General features: G+C 48.4%; 1 protein-coding gene across 3 annotated transcripts in view; it reads right to left on the bottom strand.

Annotated features, from left to right (window-relative positions):
* Positions 1-16,322, bottom strand: part of FGD5 (FYVE, RhoGEF and PH domain containing 5) — a 124,778-nt gene that overhangs the window by 101,443 nt on the left and 7,013 nt on the right. For all 3 annotated transcript variants that reach the window (XM_033210808.1, XM_033210806.1, XM_033210807.1), the window contains exon 2: positions 11,911-14,545. In XM_033210808.1, the coding sequence (XP_033066699.1) occupies positions 11,911-14,545 (2,635 nt within the window). The remainder of the gene's footprint in view (positions 1-11,910; positions 14,546-16,322) is intronic.

Raw genomic sequence — 16,322 nt, 5'->3', positions numbered from 1 at the left:
GATGCAAGCTCAGAATTCCCCGACACATGGCTCAGTGGCCGCCTTCATCTCTGGAAGGCTGGACAGTCTTCGGGCATTCTCAGGGAACCAGATGAAACACATTAACAATTCGTCGCTCAGAAATTATTATGAGTTTATTGTCCTGCTGACCCTGAGTATTATAAGCATGGATGATAAATTCTCCAAGGGCCATTCCTGAGCATAGCCAGGCAATCTAAGGAAGTGTAAACCTTCTGCATGAGATTGTCCCTTTGTTGCTGCAATAGTGTGCGCCGTTCCTTCTCTCTACAGTTTTGCATCATTCCCTGGCCATGTGGACTCAGGCAAACGGACAGTCTCTATAGGTTGTCCAATTCTGAGCACCTGCATTAAGAATATTTCCATCCTGAAGATTTATACTCCACTGTGTATCCTTATTTGACAGCTGGCGAGTCAGGAAGCTCTCAAAGGGATGAACTAGAAAGAGGCAAGAACCATTCCTATAGACATCCTCCCTCTGGTCCTAGCTCCATCATTCTTACTGGCTTAAAAGTCATGTCGCCACTCTGAACGTGTTTTCTCTTCTATTAAAAAATAAAACTGGATAACTATGCCCAAGGGGACGTTCAGCAAATTGCATGCAATGAGGCACATAAAGAAGGAACCGCACAGCACAGCTGAGAGCCTGGGTGCTGGAAACTGCCTGGGTTAAAATTCTTACTCTGTTGCAGACCAGCTGTGTGACCTTAAGTCCTTACCTTAACCTCTTTGTGCCCTAGTTTCCTGATCTGCTGAGTACAGACAAAAAAACAGCATCTATGTCTCAGGGTGATTTTTCAGACGAACTGAGTTAACACATACAAAGGGTCTATGACAGCACCTGGTACACGGGGAGCTCTATGAACCCTCTTACGTAGCAGCGTCTGTTTGCCTCAGCCCCCAGCACAAAGTACAAGATTGACAATATTCTTTTTGAAAAGCTGACTCAGCCCTGGTGTCTGCATTCTCTCTCAGACTCCTCATGGTGCTCCGTGATGAAGAGACCGTCGTCCCCACTTGTACAGGTGAGAAAACCGAGGCTCAGATCAGAGGGCAGGGTCAGGGTGGAGGTGGACTTGAGGTCATTCTCTCTTTTTGCTGTGCCATGCTGCCTCTCTGGTTCTGCCATCTGTACCCACCAAATGCCATTGACCACCCTGAGAACCCTGACGCTGGGAAGTTCTCCAGACTAGCCAGAGCTCTGGTTTATTCTGCACTGAACCACCGTGCTATAGCCACAGCTGGAAGGCCACCACACTACACAGGCGAAGAAGCAGCTAAGCCTGTTGTCATGCCTTGACCCCTTGATGTTTAGGCACCTTTCTGTGGCGGCTTCGTCACCCCACACAGCTGACAATAATCGTACTAGAGTACTGGCTGATCTTGGTATCTCCCACCCCCGCTTGCTCTAAAACTTTCCATAGCTCCCTACTGTTTACAGATCAAATCAGTTCACCTGGAGGTACAAATCCAAATTAAATGCACTCCTTTTCAAGAGGCTTCCCAGCCTTATTCCCTCCTACCATCCCTCTGGTGTGACTGGGCCAGTCTCCTCTTGGCTCCCTGGACTAGCATGTTCTTCTGGGAAGAGCACTTGGATGGGAGACCTCAGTGCCACTGGTTCCAAACCACTCCAGAGCAGTCATAGGTGGGAGAACAGCCTGAGACCCAGCTGCTTAAAAATCACACAGCTCAATGAAGACCTGCGTCTCTACACCCTGAGAACCACTTGGAAGGGCAAATACTCTTAGCTACAGTTTTGAATTACTTGCTGATCTTACCCTAAACATACAAGTCCAGAGAAATGATCTCAAGTGCTTAGATAATTCAAGTATCCTTGGATCGTGACACTTCTCTCCAATGGCGTATCTTTCAAGTAAAATCCACATCTTTCACAAGGCCCCTGCCTACCCGACTTCCCATCGCCTTCTGCACCCCACTCACAATGGCTTCCTTACCTCTCTACCAACCCCACAAAGGCCTCCAGCCTCAGCACGAAGGGCCTTTGCCCCCGCTGTTCCCTCTGCCTTGAATGCCCTTCCCCTTGGGATGTCTGGTCATCCTTCACATTTCAGTCAAGTTCACCTCCTCAGAGAAGCCTTCCCTAATCACCCTGTCTGAAGTGCGTCTTCCACCAGTCACTTTGTATCACATTGATTTTTTTATTCTTCTTTTCCATAAACTATAATTATCGTGTTCACTTATTAGTCTGTTTACTGTCTGCCTCTCCCCAGCAGAAGGAGTCTGTTCACTGCTGCATGTGGAGCTCAGAGAGCAGCACCCAGCTCAGAATAGGTACCTGATACACACCTGTACTCATGGAATGCGTGGACTACCAACACAGCTTTCCTCTTTGGCTGTATCCTATGCCTGACAGCCTCATCCCCATTTGAAAAGCTGGGGAAAGTGAGGCCCACATACCTCAAGGAAATCCAGACTCAAGCTGGAACAAAGACTTCACTCCTCTTCTGGGGCTCAGCTGGTCAAGGAGACCTGCTGCTGACATTTCACCGAAGAACTCTGACGATAAGACTCTCTTCTATTAGCGAGAATTATATTCACACCTCCTACAGGGAGAAACCCTGATTTTATGAAGGTAAAACCACATTGTGATTAACACTTAATCAGGATCTTATCTACATTACAGCTCTGCAAGGTAAAAAAAATAGTTGGGGTCTTAATATCATGCTAGTAATGTTACAATGAGTGTGTTCCTGACACGATTTTCTTATTAGGGTCCTTCCATGTAAATTTTATTGCATTTAATTAAAAATTATTGCTAAAAGAAACAGCTGCAGATGGTCTTATTTTAAGTCAGAAAATTAAAAACTGAGTGTTCTCATCAGTCAATTGCAACAAGAAGCACAGCCACATGCATTAGGATGTGATGGTTTTGAGATTATAATAATTTTCATGGCATTTCTAGGTCCTTTCAGTGAAACTTAATGAAAGCTCTGCATGAGTTCATTTGTCAAAAACATAATAATAAGAAGGCTCCTGGCTTACAGGCAGATACAAAGATACCAATGAATACCACAGCTAGGATATGCCAAAAATCCAGCCACGTAGGTCTCAGCACCAATGGAACCAGTCAGCAGGAGGCTTAGCTGCAACTCTGTCACATTCCCACCGAGGATTGATAGCTGAGGCTGTAAATCACCTCGGTTTTACAATGATGTGTTATTTGTTGCTGCAGCGCTGTCTACGGTAGTAAAAAATATATAAAAGTCAGGTTTCACTCTCTTAGAGAATCACCTCACAAAATATTTATGCATTCTAAGGATTCTGGGGGTGCACTGACAGGTGGGGAAGAGGAAGGAGGGGATGCTTATGCTAGATTTTGTGCTAGATTCCAGAACTGCAATTGCAGTCACTATTCTAGGTCTGGATGGCCCATACAATGACCTCCCCACAACTTTATTTCTTGGCTTGTCTCCTTTACTCTTAAAGACTGAATTCCTGGCCGGGCGCGGTGGCTCAAGCCTGTAATCTCAGCACTTTGGGAGGCCGAGACGGGTGGATCACGAGGTCAGGAGATCGAGACCATCCTGGCTAACACAGTGAAACCCCGTCTCTACTAAAAAATACAAAAAACTAGCCGGGCGAGGTGGCGGGCGCCTGTAGTCCCAGCTACTCGGGAGGCTGAGGCAGGAGAATGGCGTGAACCCGGGAGGCGGAGCTTGCAGTGAGCTGAGATCCGGCCACTGCACTCCCGCCTGGGCGACAGAGCAAGACTCCGTCTCAAAAAAAAAAAAAAAGACTGAATTCCTATTATTTCTTGCTGTGTCCTTTACTGGAAACCAACTCAAATCTTTTATTTGGACCAGACTGTAAGAGACAAAAGAATGAAAAGAGAAACGCAAAGGCAGATGCAATCCAGCTCTGGCGTTCATCAGCGTTGGAGAACTATGGTTTCTGTGGACATCTGGTGGCCGAACGCGGTTCCTCCCCTGGCCGCAGCCACAGCCCCAGGTTGGTCATTCTCTCTTGAGGGGACCACTACAACCATCTCTTCACAAATCTCCCAGCTTCCCATCCCTCCATCCCCTCCATTCTCCACCCTGCCAGCAAAGTATCCATGCAATGCATCATCCACACAACGGCGCTCCCCTGCTGAAAATCGCTATGGACTCCCCCCTGCCCAGGGGATGGCGTACACACTTGTCACACTGATACACAAGGCATTCTCAGCTGGGCCTGCCCTGCCTTCCCAACTCCATGCACCTGAGCTCCAGCTGAACACTTCAAGGTCCTTTCGACCCTCCAGACTCACACGCAGGCTTTTTCTCTTCCTGGACTGTCTCCATCATGAACTCCTACTCCCCATCAAGACCCACCTCAGCTGGGCGCGGTGGCTCACACCTGTAATCCCAACATTTTGGGAGGCCGAGGCAGGTGGATCACCTGAGGTCAGGAGCTCAAGACCAGTCTGGCCAACATGGTGAAATCCCATCCCTACTAAAGATACAAAAATTATCCAGGCAAGGTGGTGGGAGCCTGTAATCCCCCACTTGAACCTGGGGGGCAGAGGTTGCAATGAGTCAAGATCGTGCCATTGCCCTCCAGCCTAGGCAACAGAGTGAGGCTCCATCTCAAATTAAAAAAAAAAAAAAAAGACCCACCTCAAATATCCTACAGATACCGAAGGCTCCCCTACTGCCCACTCTATAGCCAACTGGACATACCACTAACCAAGCTTTATCACTTTATCACCCTAGGCTCTAACTGACTTTCTATCCATCTTTCTCCTCAGCTAGCCTAAAAACTCCGGAGGGCAGAGATCTGAGTACCTCTACTACCTAGAACAGTGCAGACAATCAGCAGATACTCAGGGAATGCTAGCGGACTGAGTGAGGGAGCTGGCTGGGCTCACTCACAATGTTCTACTGTTACACTCAGAAACGAGAGAGAGAGATGGTGTTTGTGTTTAGTCCTTAAGCCTTTCAACCCTATCTCCTCCACAGAATCATCTTCCCTGTCTGCAGATGATGTGACCTATTTTCCAGAATAAAGGTATCGAGGTACCTTCTGAATGAAGGAAGACATTTTCAGTGGAGTCCTATTTCTTGTACGTTCTCTCCTCTTTCTCCTGCCTCCATGTCAAAAGCCTACTTTCCCTGCAGTGTCTACTAAAGTGTCACTTTGTCCATGAAGCCATCCTGCCTGCCTCCGGGCTCCTACTCTTAGGGTCCTGAGCCTTTTCTACCTTGCACTTCAGTGACTTGGGTCTCAGTCCTCTTCCTACCCAAGACTCTCAGTCCACTGAGGCCAGCAGTGGTACCTGGTCCCCCTCTCTCTCCTTCCACACATCACTCCATGCAATCCTTGCCCAAAATGAGTCATTTCACAAATAGCCATCACCAGTGAGCCAACACATTCACCTCCGGGTCTTCCTGCTCCCTCTCCTCATATGCATGCTGCACAACGTGGCCCAAACACAACTCCTGGGCATGGAATTCGAGCTACATTTCAACCATAAGCTGTAACAACCCTGGGCTGGCGGAGCAGAATCCTGAACTGCTCTGTCTGCAATGCACAAGCACACATGAGCTGCTGCCCTGGGTGGGTGGGATCTTCTGAGGTTCTCCTAATAAGCATTTCATCCCAAACAGATGGCATGCTCCAAACTGAGAACTCCTGGTTGCTCCTCAGGCACAGCTGGCCACGCAAGGGCAGGGGTCCCCACAGTGGCCTGCAGGAGGGAAAGACATCTGAGTACCTCATTAGCAAGTCCCAGGAAAGCTCGCCTATTGATGAGTTGCCAATAGAGCGACAAACCCACCAGCCAGCAGAAAAGAAAGGTGTCCTTTCCCTTTTCCTTGAGTCTCTTGGACCAATAAGCAATGTTAACACTTTGGGGGTGGCTGTGCCACCCTGTCTCTTGCAAGCAGGACACTCAACAGGTTTGGATTAAGAATACCAGAAAATGGGCCGAGCGCGGTGACTCAAGCCTGTAATCCCAGCACTTTGGGAGGCCGAGACGGGCGGATCACGAGGTCAGGAGATCGAGACCATCCTGGCTAATACGGTGAAACCCCGTCTCTACTAAAAAATACAAAAAACTAGCCGGGCGACAAGGCGGGCGCCTGTAGTCCCAGCTACATGGGAGGCTGAGACAGGAGAATGGCGTGAACCCGGGAGGCGGAGCTTGCAGTGAGCTGAGAGCCGGCCACTGCACTCCAGCCTGGGCGACAGAGCAAGACTCCGTCTCAAAAAAAAAAAAAAAAGAAAGAATACCAGAAAATGTGGCAATTTTCGACCACAGGAAACAGGTAGTAGTGGAAACAGCATTGGATTGAAAGTCAGACAGACTTGGGTTCTCATCTTGGTTTGGCCACTTACCATCCATGTGACAGAAGATAGTTCATGTCATGTCACCAAGCCTGTTTTCTCATCTGGAAAATGGGAACGGGAAATTCCTACCTAACTAACTGTAAGTTGTAAGTGCAATAACAACTGCAGTCATAATAATAGAGACAGGCAGTTTTATTATGATTATGGAATCATAAAACCTCTAGCCTTGCTGTCTTTGGTGTATGAGGCAGCTAATGACTCCAAATCAATACTGCGCAGATGTTGCCGGCAGCCCTGAACCCATCTCATGAGAAGTCAGAGGTACAGTTCCTGCCACATCCCATGGCAAAAGCTTGCAAATTCATGGTCCTGGTTTTACCGATGTGATATAAAGCCCTAAACGTTAAGTCAAACACATGCAGAACAGTCGTTGCGTGTGTATGAGACAGAAATAGAGACAGACAGACAGAGAGAAATACACAGCAAGAGGAACCAGATTCTCCTCCCAGATTCCATACCTCAGGAATCAGACTCAACTCCTGCATCCACCACTGTGAGACCTCGGTCATGTCACTTAATAACAGCTAATGCTTACTGATCATTTTACCATGTGCTGTATTAACTCCTGTAGTCTCAATGACATTCCAAGGCAGGTACAATGATCATCTCCGTTTACAGATAAGGACACTGAGGTACAGAGAGGTCAGAAACTTGTCTAGGTCACAAAGACAGTAAGTGTAGACCAATACCCAGGCAGCTTGGCTCCAAAGCCTATGTGCTTAGCCGTGGTGCTTTCACAGGCTCTCCTCGGGCCACAGTGTCCTCATCTGTAAACAGAAAAAGCTACCATAAATGTGTCAAGAACAATATGCACTAATAGACCAGGGCAGTGGGGAGAGGGGCAAAAGGGAAGAGGGGAAGAAGAGGAGAGGGAGAGAGGGAGAGAAGGATGGAGCGGAAGGGGGGGGGGGAGAAAAAGCCAGTGCAGCAACATGTGCATGGTATAATCTGGGTGACGGGCACATGGGCGTTCACACTAAAACTCTTAACTTCTCAACAAATGTGAACATTTTCATAACAAAATGTTGGGGAAAAGTGGCCTCAGGGATCTGTGCTGATGTATAATGCTGACTGCTATCATGTAACACACAAACATATGATGATGAAGATTTAAATGAGACATTTAGGACAAGTGAGTTTGTGTCGTGTTTTGCGTAAAACAGGTATGTAATGACTGTATACAAAGCACCCGGCACTGTGTTGCTAAAAGCAGGTATTTAATAAATGATATTTCTTTCCCCTTGTGAAGCTCAAAATCACCAACTCATCAGTATACATTTATTAAGCTTCTAGTGTATAACCAACATATCAGGGTGCCATTAGATATTCAGAAGTGAAGACTGGGTTCCCCTAGCCAAGACTACTGGTCAGTGACTTAGGACATAAGATAGCCTATCTGGAAACTAAGGATGTTGGACTAGACCTCTGCTGAAAACTTTTTTTTTCTTTTAAGTGAGAGTCAATTCAGGGAAAAAAGAATGCTTCAGGGACACATTTCATTTAATTTTTCTTTTCAATCAGGTCTGCTTTGTCACCCAGGCTGGAGTGCAGTGGCGTGATGACAGCTCAATGTAGCCTGAAATTCCTGGCTCAAGTGATCCTCCCGCCTCAGCCTCCTGAGCAGTTGGGACTACAGGTGCGTACCACCGTGCCCGGCTATTTATATATGTGTGTGTGTGCATATATATATGCACACACACAAACACATATATGTAGAGATGGGAGTCTCACTATGTTGTCTAGGCTGGTCTCAAACTTCTGGCTTCAAATGATCCTCCTGCCTTGGCCTCCCAAAGTATTGGGATTACAGGCATAAGCCACTGCACTCAGCCCAGGTTTACATTTTAAACTAAAGAATGATAAAACCTTCTTTTGTATACCATTGAAAAAATGGACACGGGTAATAAATTTGTTTTATAAAAGACTGGTAACAATATTACTATAGCTACTAACATGCTACTATCTATGCAAATCTCAAAGAAAGTAACTACACAGAAGAAACTTTACAATCATCCATTAGACCCTGAGCTGCTGCTCACTCAGTTTCAGGGTCACTAAGGGCTCTCTGAATTCTACTATATGCTGTTTCTTGAAGGGAGATACTTTTAGTAGAAAAAGGGCTTGGATTTAAATAACAGTGAATCACACCACGAGAGAGTTACTCCGTTCTTAGTCCTTTTGGATTCTTCTGGTTTTGCCAGGTAGAAAGTCTCCATGTGGCATAAACATGTCTTTAACACCTCTCCCTGTTTAACAAAGAGACCAGCCTTCCAGTTCCTAGCCTTGGCAAGGAATCACCTCAAGCTAGTCTTTACCCATGTTGTTTTACTGTTCTATCTTATTTTTACAATTGCCTTCTATTTATGGCAACTGATACTGTTGCTCCATTTCCCAATAGTGACAAAAAGTTTCCGTTACATTTTTCTAAATAAAAAAGATGTGCTGATTTAAAGAAAAATAGTAAGTCAAAGTATAGGTAGTATAATGGAAATGGTAAATGCAGTCCAGGAAAGGTGAAAGGTTGAGAAATACACAACTGCTCCAACCTCACCATTTTACAGATGGGCAAATTGTGGCTCAGCCTCTTCCAAGGTCCCATAACAAGTGCGGGGACCTTAGGCTTTGAATCCATGTCTGGTGCACTGACCTGCCTTCAGTCAGAGCTATGGGTATTTATTTTGGCTTCTGCCTCTAATCCTCACACTAAAGCAAGGTATGGGGCAGGACAAGTAGCAGAAGGAGGAAGGAACTGCCTCCCCACCTTCTCATCCCATCCAACTCCAAGTACCCCTGGGCACAGGTCTCAGATCAGCAGCACCCCCTCCACTCTGTACTCAAAGCCCCCATTCAGGCAAACAAGCAGGGTCCCCCAGCCCCTCGGCAGTCACTCATGCCTCTCGGCAATATGCGTCTCAAACCTCCCTTGCCCAGACCTGCTCCAGCCCAAAGTGGGGATTTTTCTCCCCCTTTGCTTTCACCTGTTTCATGCAGGAAAGCGGAAGAAAGCTTTGCTCACTGATTGATGTACAACAGGATGTGGTTCCTGCATGGGAGATTTTTCCCAGTCAGTCTGGCCTTTGGCGAAACAGCATCAGAGTAGTGCAAACGTGCTTTTGAAATTCAGAGTCTAACAGTTCAAGACACTCAATCAAGGCCCTAGGCTGTAGCATCAAATGTGAGCTAATGCAAAGAAAGCACCTAGCACAGTGCTTGGCACACAGTAAACAGTCACGATCCAGGAGCTTTAGCGTTGTCTTAGATATTTTATTCCCTATTGTCGTAACTGTCTGGATGAAAAGGCCTTTTTGTTTGGTTTTTTGCACAAAGTACAGATCAAGGCAACAGGTCTTTCACATATAGCCAAGCAGCCTGTGCACTGCACACCCCAGGTGGCACCATACCTAGACCAAAAGGTGAAGGAGTTGCTCTTGTGATTGTACAATGCACAGCCTGCACATCCAGACCTGGTATCCCCTCACATAATTCACTACAGATTCCTGATCCAGAAGTCAAGAAGTCTGGGTTTGGACACTGATTTCTCCACTAACTTACTGAGAAACCTTACGCAAGTGACTTTTCCTCTCTGTGTCACAGTTTCCTCTTCAGGAACAGGACTTGTGTCTGAAGTTTCCTCCAGCTATAAAATTCTGTGATTCTACAGAGGCAGTTTTCAATTTTTGAAAGGCTGTCATACAAAAGATGAAATCACCTCCCTCACCTGACTTGAGAGAGAAGAACCATGAGCTGGGGAAGGATATTAGAGGGGAACAGTATATGCCTCAGTCAGAAAGAAACTCTTCTTCATGATCAGAGGACCCAGCACCCGATGAGGCAGCACTGGGAGTGATGGGTTCCCTGTGGCTGGAGGATTTCAAGCACCTGTTAGAGGTGAGCAGACTCTTCCAGCACAGAGTTTATTGTTGCAAAGCTTAGTTCTGCTTTCCTCAGTGCTAGGAGGCACTCAGCTGGGGACGGGTCTTGTCCACTCACGCCGATTGTTATTAATGCAATGAACTGTTGGCTTTGCCTCTCTACCCCTCTTGCAGCTCGCACGAGTCCACATTCTCCAAATTAAACTCAGTCCCTCGGGCTGTGCTGGTGTTTACCTTTGCTCTGACAAACAAATCTTTTCATCCTAGGAAGAACTAATAAATAAATCGCCTTACCCAGACTTGGGATAGGGAGAAGATGGAGCCGGGATGGGGAACCATGAAAAATACTCAAGAGAATGATCCATACAAACACTTCTAGCAGCTCTACTCCAACAACAGCTAATGCTAATTGCAATCATCCTTATCTAGGCAAGACTGCGGGTCCCCTAGGAATTCCTAGCAGCAACAGCTGTGTAGGACTGGTTTAAGTTTCTGCACATGAGGGAAAAGAATCACAGGGTTTCTTTTAAAATCACAACCACTTTGGTTTTTCGTTAATTCAGATCAGGTGACCCCAAACAGTGCAGCTAGTTTAGGGCAAACTGCATCCCATTTAAATTGTGTCCACAATTCCATGAGGAATGGCAAGATTTGGCAACTATCCACTCGGGATGATCAACGAGGGGCATTCAGTCAGTCTTGGGAAGGTGGGGTCAGAACACCCCCACTGTTGTTCAATAACTTCGGTGTCTCACTCTCACTTCCGAAGTGAATCAATTTAAAAAAAAAAAAAAAAAAAAACAAGCTTGGATGTAGCTCTTCAAGACTTCCATTCAGAAATGTAGCTCAGGGCACCATCAACTCTTTAAACCATTTAGATAGTCTTTTCTAGTTCCCTGTTGCATACAGTGTATATTTATTCAACAAAAAGGTATCAATCCGAATTTAGGGTATTTTCCTGATGTGAAAGATATTTAGTTTGGCAAGATTTCAGAACCTTCTCTCTTGGTGACTGTCTCAGAGAGGGGTACCAAAGCCATCTACCTAAGAGATAATGAGAACTGTCTCCCAAATAATGTAAACAAAAATGCTCTTACATGTACCATATTTGGCATTTTATACACTGCTTTCACACAGAATATCTACTCTGATTTTCTTTTGTTTTGAGACAGAGTCTCGCTCTGTCACCAGGCTGGAGTGCAGTGGCATGATCTCGGCTCACTGCAACCTCCGCCTCCCAGGTTCAAGCGATTATTCTGCCTCAGCCTCCCAAGCAGCTGGGACTACAGGTGCACGTCACCATGCCCAGCTAATTTTTGTATTTTTAGTAGAGACGGGGTTTTACCATGTTGACCAGGATGGTCTCAATCTACTGACCTTATGATCCGCCTGCCTCGGCCTCACAAAGTGCTGGGATTACAGGCGTGAGCCATGGCACCCGGCCTTACTCTGATTTTCTTAAACCCCCTACCATGAGGTAGCATGAGTCCCATTTCATGGATGAAGTACTGAGGCTCAGAGATATAAAGCCACTCACCCCAAGTCAACATAGCTAGTAAGAAACAGAGCCTGAGGCTGGAAAGCAAGTCCATCTGTACCCCACACCCATGCTGCCTCTTGGATAGTTACAGCTGCCGAACAAGAAAGGAAAAAGAACATCAGGTACCTTTCCACGTCCTGGTCTGCGCTCTGCTGTTTGCTCTCAAAGGCGTTGAAGCTGCTCATGTCCACGTAGCCATCATTTTCATTTGCTGTGGACAGGGCTCTGCTCTGATCTTCAAACAGCTTCGTGAACGCGCCAGCCCTGGCAGGTCTCCGGGGTGGAATCTGGATATTCTCATAGTCCGAGTTCATGGCTGGAATGTTCTCATAGTCTGAAGTGTCAGCGCTGGGGAAGGAGATGGACCGTGGCTTGGTCAGTGGCAAGGGCAGGAAGGGCGGCCGGGAGCGGTCTTCAAAGGACTCCACTCTGGACACGGTCCTGCTGAAGGGGACACCTTTCCTCTTGCCATCTCTATAAAAGATGAGGGAGGAGGGGGATTCAGAAGCCCGGAGCTTCCCAGTCCGAGACTTAAGCTGAGGGGAGTTACTGAGGCTTCTCCGGTCAACTTCCAGAATCCTGGAAGGCCCGTGGTAGCTGGATTCTGAAGAGGACCTAGAGGAAGACACGTTCACATCCACGTGTAATTTGTTCTCGGTCTTCTTCTTAAACGTCAGCGCCAGGAACCGCTTAAAGGATGACTTCTTCTTCTTGCACTTGTCTGGGGAGTCGCTCTCGATCAGGAGCGAGGGAGAGCTCTTTGTGATGGGCTTCTTGGTGATGCAGGCCAGGTCAAAAGGAGGTGGGATGTCGACCATGGAAGAAGGCGTGGAGGTGCCGCTGGATGGAAGGTGGTTTCTCTGGGAGAAACTCCCAGAGGAGCCAATCACACACGACAGAGAGAGATTGTCCTCTTTCCTCTTTATCCTATGGTCATCCAACCCTGACCCCTCAGGCTCCTGGTACACGGAGACTGGAATCTCTCGGCCTTCCACAGAGAACGACCGAGGGTATAAAGTAAAGGCCCTGGGCTTTGCTGGCAAGGCCCTGCTGGCTTCCAGGGGCTTCCCCTCCAATGACAAAAGCGTCTTTCCCACTTCCTCTGCGGCACCTCCAATGCCAGGGACTGACAAGCCTGCCTCAGGTCCGGTTTCTTCAGGGACGGTTTCTGGGACATAGCCAGCCACCTTCCCAGAGTGGGGCCGGGTCCTCGTGCTGGTGTTCTTCCTGTCCGCAGAGACCAGGCCACCCTCTGACTCACAGTTTATTTCTTCTTTCGAGCCATAACCACCCAGGGTGTCCAATGCAGCCTGCCCTCCTTCTCCAGGGGCCGCCTGACCCGGCAGGCCCACTCCCATCACATAGGGGTTGGCCAATGCATCATCCAAGGTCTCCTCCTCCAGTACGACCACCACATCAGGGGCTGTGGGACCCTCTGCCGCTCTACCCTGCACAGAGCCACATGAAGGCCCCACCACAGGGTTCTCCTCCACACACAGCCCCGACTTTGGTGCCTGCTCTGATTCTAAACCTTTCGCTGACTCAGAAAGAGGAGAACAGCTCTCGCTGCAAAAAGAGGTGCTCTCGGTTGGGAAGAACTCATAGGGGCTTCCTGTGAGGGAAGTCACAAAGTCCTCTGTGCAGTCATTCTCAAAAGGGACGATCTGGCAGCTCTCCTCGGTGGGCTCATCCTGTGCGTGGTCCTCCTGGGTGGCGGCTGCCACTTCTTGGTTGGTTTCCTCCTCGTGGTCAGGTGGTTCACCGAGGTCGACCTGTTCCCCACCTGTGACACCTGTGGCCTCTTCACATCCCTCCTCAAGAACCTCAGGGCTGTCTGTGGCCGTCTCTGCCTCCTGGACCCCCGTGGCTGGCTCCTCCTTCTCAGAGGGCTCCTCGCTGGCTTCCTCAGCATCCTGTCCCATGTCCTCCGTGGCCCTGTCAGAACCCAAATCCTCATCTGCCCCTGCTGGGTCTGTGCTGGCACAGCCTTCCTCATTATCCTCCTCTGCCTCCCTGGGGGTGTCGGTGGGCTCGTGCTCCTCTCCATGGATGTGAGGCAGGAGGAGGTCGCTCTGGAAGACTGCCTCTCCAGCCCAAGAATCACCGTCCTCCAGGCTGCTCTCCCTGTGTGGCTGCACCAGCTTCTCTTCCTCCTCACTTCCGGACACCTGCTCCAGTGTCCCTGGTTCATCAGCGTGGCCCTCCCCTTCATCCTCAGGAGCGAGGTCTGTGCCTTCCTTACCCTCCCTGCTCAGCACTCCTGCCCCTGGAGCAGCAGGGGCCACCGAATCCTCACCAGCTCCTGTCCCCTCCAGGCCACATGCCTCGCCTCCCTCCTCATGCTCCTCTTCCTCTTCCCCAGTGGCCTCCGGAGACACCAGGGCTTCATTTCCCGCACTGCCCCCATCCTTGGGTTCATCCTCCTTCAGCGGAACCCTGGGGACTACGATGTAATCCTCATCAGTCTCTGACTCAGAGCACTTCCGGATGGACCGGGGCCCTTCATCAAGCCCCCTGTCTACACAGAGCAGCCGCCCATTGCTGCATTTGTTCAAGCTGTCATTCAGGTACACACTGGCTCTCCACTCGTTTGGGGCAGTCAGCCTGGGCTTGGGGGCAATGGGGGGCTTCGGACCCCTGAACATGGAGTTTGGACTGTGAAGACTATCGGGCCTGGGTGAGGAAGGGAATCTGGGCACAGTCACTGGCGTCAGTGGACTGGTAGTCTTTGGCTTGGGAGCAACAGGTGGTTTTGGCGAATCTAGAGGACAAAAATAGAGAAAAGGAGAAAAAGTACAATTAACTTTGTTTCCATTCAGAGTCTCCTACACACCACTTGCAGGGGACGTTGCAGATGGTTCCGTCCGCCCATGTGAAGCCCACCTCCAGTGCTTTGTGTTAGGCTTATGCCTCCGACCAGAATCTTTAAAACCCCTTGATTTTCCACTAAAGATTCATTCTGCAAACAAGGTGAACAGACCTTTCTTCTACACACAGCCCAACTAACGAAATCAACCAAATGAAATCCTGCGCTCCTCAAATGAAGTGTCCAGGTCAGTGCATTCATTCATCCAGCAGCTACTGATAAACACTTCCTACGAGCCAGAGACCACGAGAAAAGGCTGAACTTGCCGTCACCCTCCCTGCTGCCCTCATGGAGCTTACATTGCTCCCTTCTACAGCTACTCCATTGGGTACCCACTAGCTACATATATAGCACTGCAGATGGCAGGGTCTCCTAGGGTCAAGAGAAGACAGACTCTGCTGAGAACTCACTGTTGAGTTAGAATAACTGGAGGGTAGAGCCAGGGACCCTTGGACTATTATGACTGAAGAGCTGCCATCTCATCCCTTCATGAATGACACTCCAAAGGTTTGAAACAGTGATGTGTGCTTCTGCTGGGGGTCACGTCTGGAATCTGCATGCTTCAGGACTGTCTCCAGCCAGGCCTACACCCAAATTTCATGGGAGAAATTATATAGTACTTGCCAACATGGATATCTGCAAAAGGTCTCTTCCCTGTGGATGCTGAGGACCTACTGACCATGGCAGAATAAAAGATGTGGTACAGACTACAATGCAACAGGAATTAGAGAAGCACAGGCTGCTGTGGCCAGGGAAGACCTCTTGAAGAAGGTGACATTTTAGCTAAGATTTGCAGGATAGGAAGGATCTAGAGAAGGGGAACGGTCAAATGAGTGGTTGCCAACTTTTGAGCTCAGCATCTCTCTGCCACAAGACTGACCATGCCTCCTCCCTGGCTTCCCTGTCACCTGCCTGGCCCCCTAAGCTCCCTTGCATACTGCGGGCATAGAATCCATCTCCATCCCAACATCTCTGCTTCAAAAGTACTGCCTGGATCCCCACCACCCATGGATTAGGACTCCCACGTTTCCCCTTCAGCATGGTCTAATCTCCCAGCTCCATTCCCACTAAGGCTTGGGTATGACACAAGTGGCCTCAAAATAACAGCCTGGCTCCTAACAGGAGGGAAGATGAAGCAGACTGCCAGGAGGAGGTCTCTGCCAGTAAACTCTTCTCTTCCCATGCATGTTAGGCCCACTTTTGTCCTTGAAGCACCTAACACCACTAATCTCTAATCCAGGGCTGTCCCTGGTATGTGAGCCACATATATCACTACACAGGTAATTTTAAATTATCTTATAGGCACGTTAAAAATAAATGGGCAAGGCTGGGTGTGGTAGCTCATACATGTAATCCCAGCACTTTCGGAAGCCAAGGCGGGCAGATCACTTGAGGTCAGGAGTTCGAGACCAGCCCGGTCAACATGGTGAAACCCCGTCTCTACTAAAAACACAAAAATTAGCCAGATGTGGTGGCACACGCCTGTAGTCTCAGCTACTCAGGAGGCTGAGGCAGGGGAATCACTTGAACCTGGGAGGCAGAGGTTGCAATGAGCCGAGACTGAGCCACTGCACTCCAGCCTGGGTGACAAGAGCAAAACTCCGTCTCAAAAAAAAAAAAAAAAAAAAAAGGTAAAAGTAATTTTAACAATATATTTTATTAGACTCAAAAT

Source organism: Trachypithecus francoisi, unplaced genomic scaffold (genome assembly GCF_009764315.1).
Source record: "Trachypithecus francoisi isolate TF-2019V2 unplaced genomic scaffold, Tfra_2.0 Lachesis_group0, whole genome shotgun sequence".
Classification (NCBI taxonomy): Eukaryota; Metazoa; Chordata; class Mammalia; order Primates; family Cercopithecidae; genus Trachypithecus; species Trachypithecus francoisi.
The sequence above is the reverse complement of the archived record's forward strand: the minus strand, read 5'-3'. Positions and strand labels throughout refer to the sequence as shown.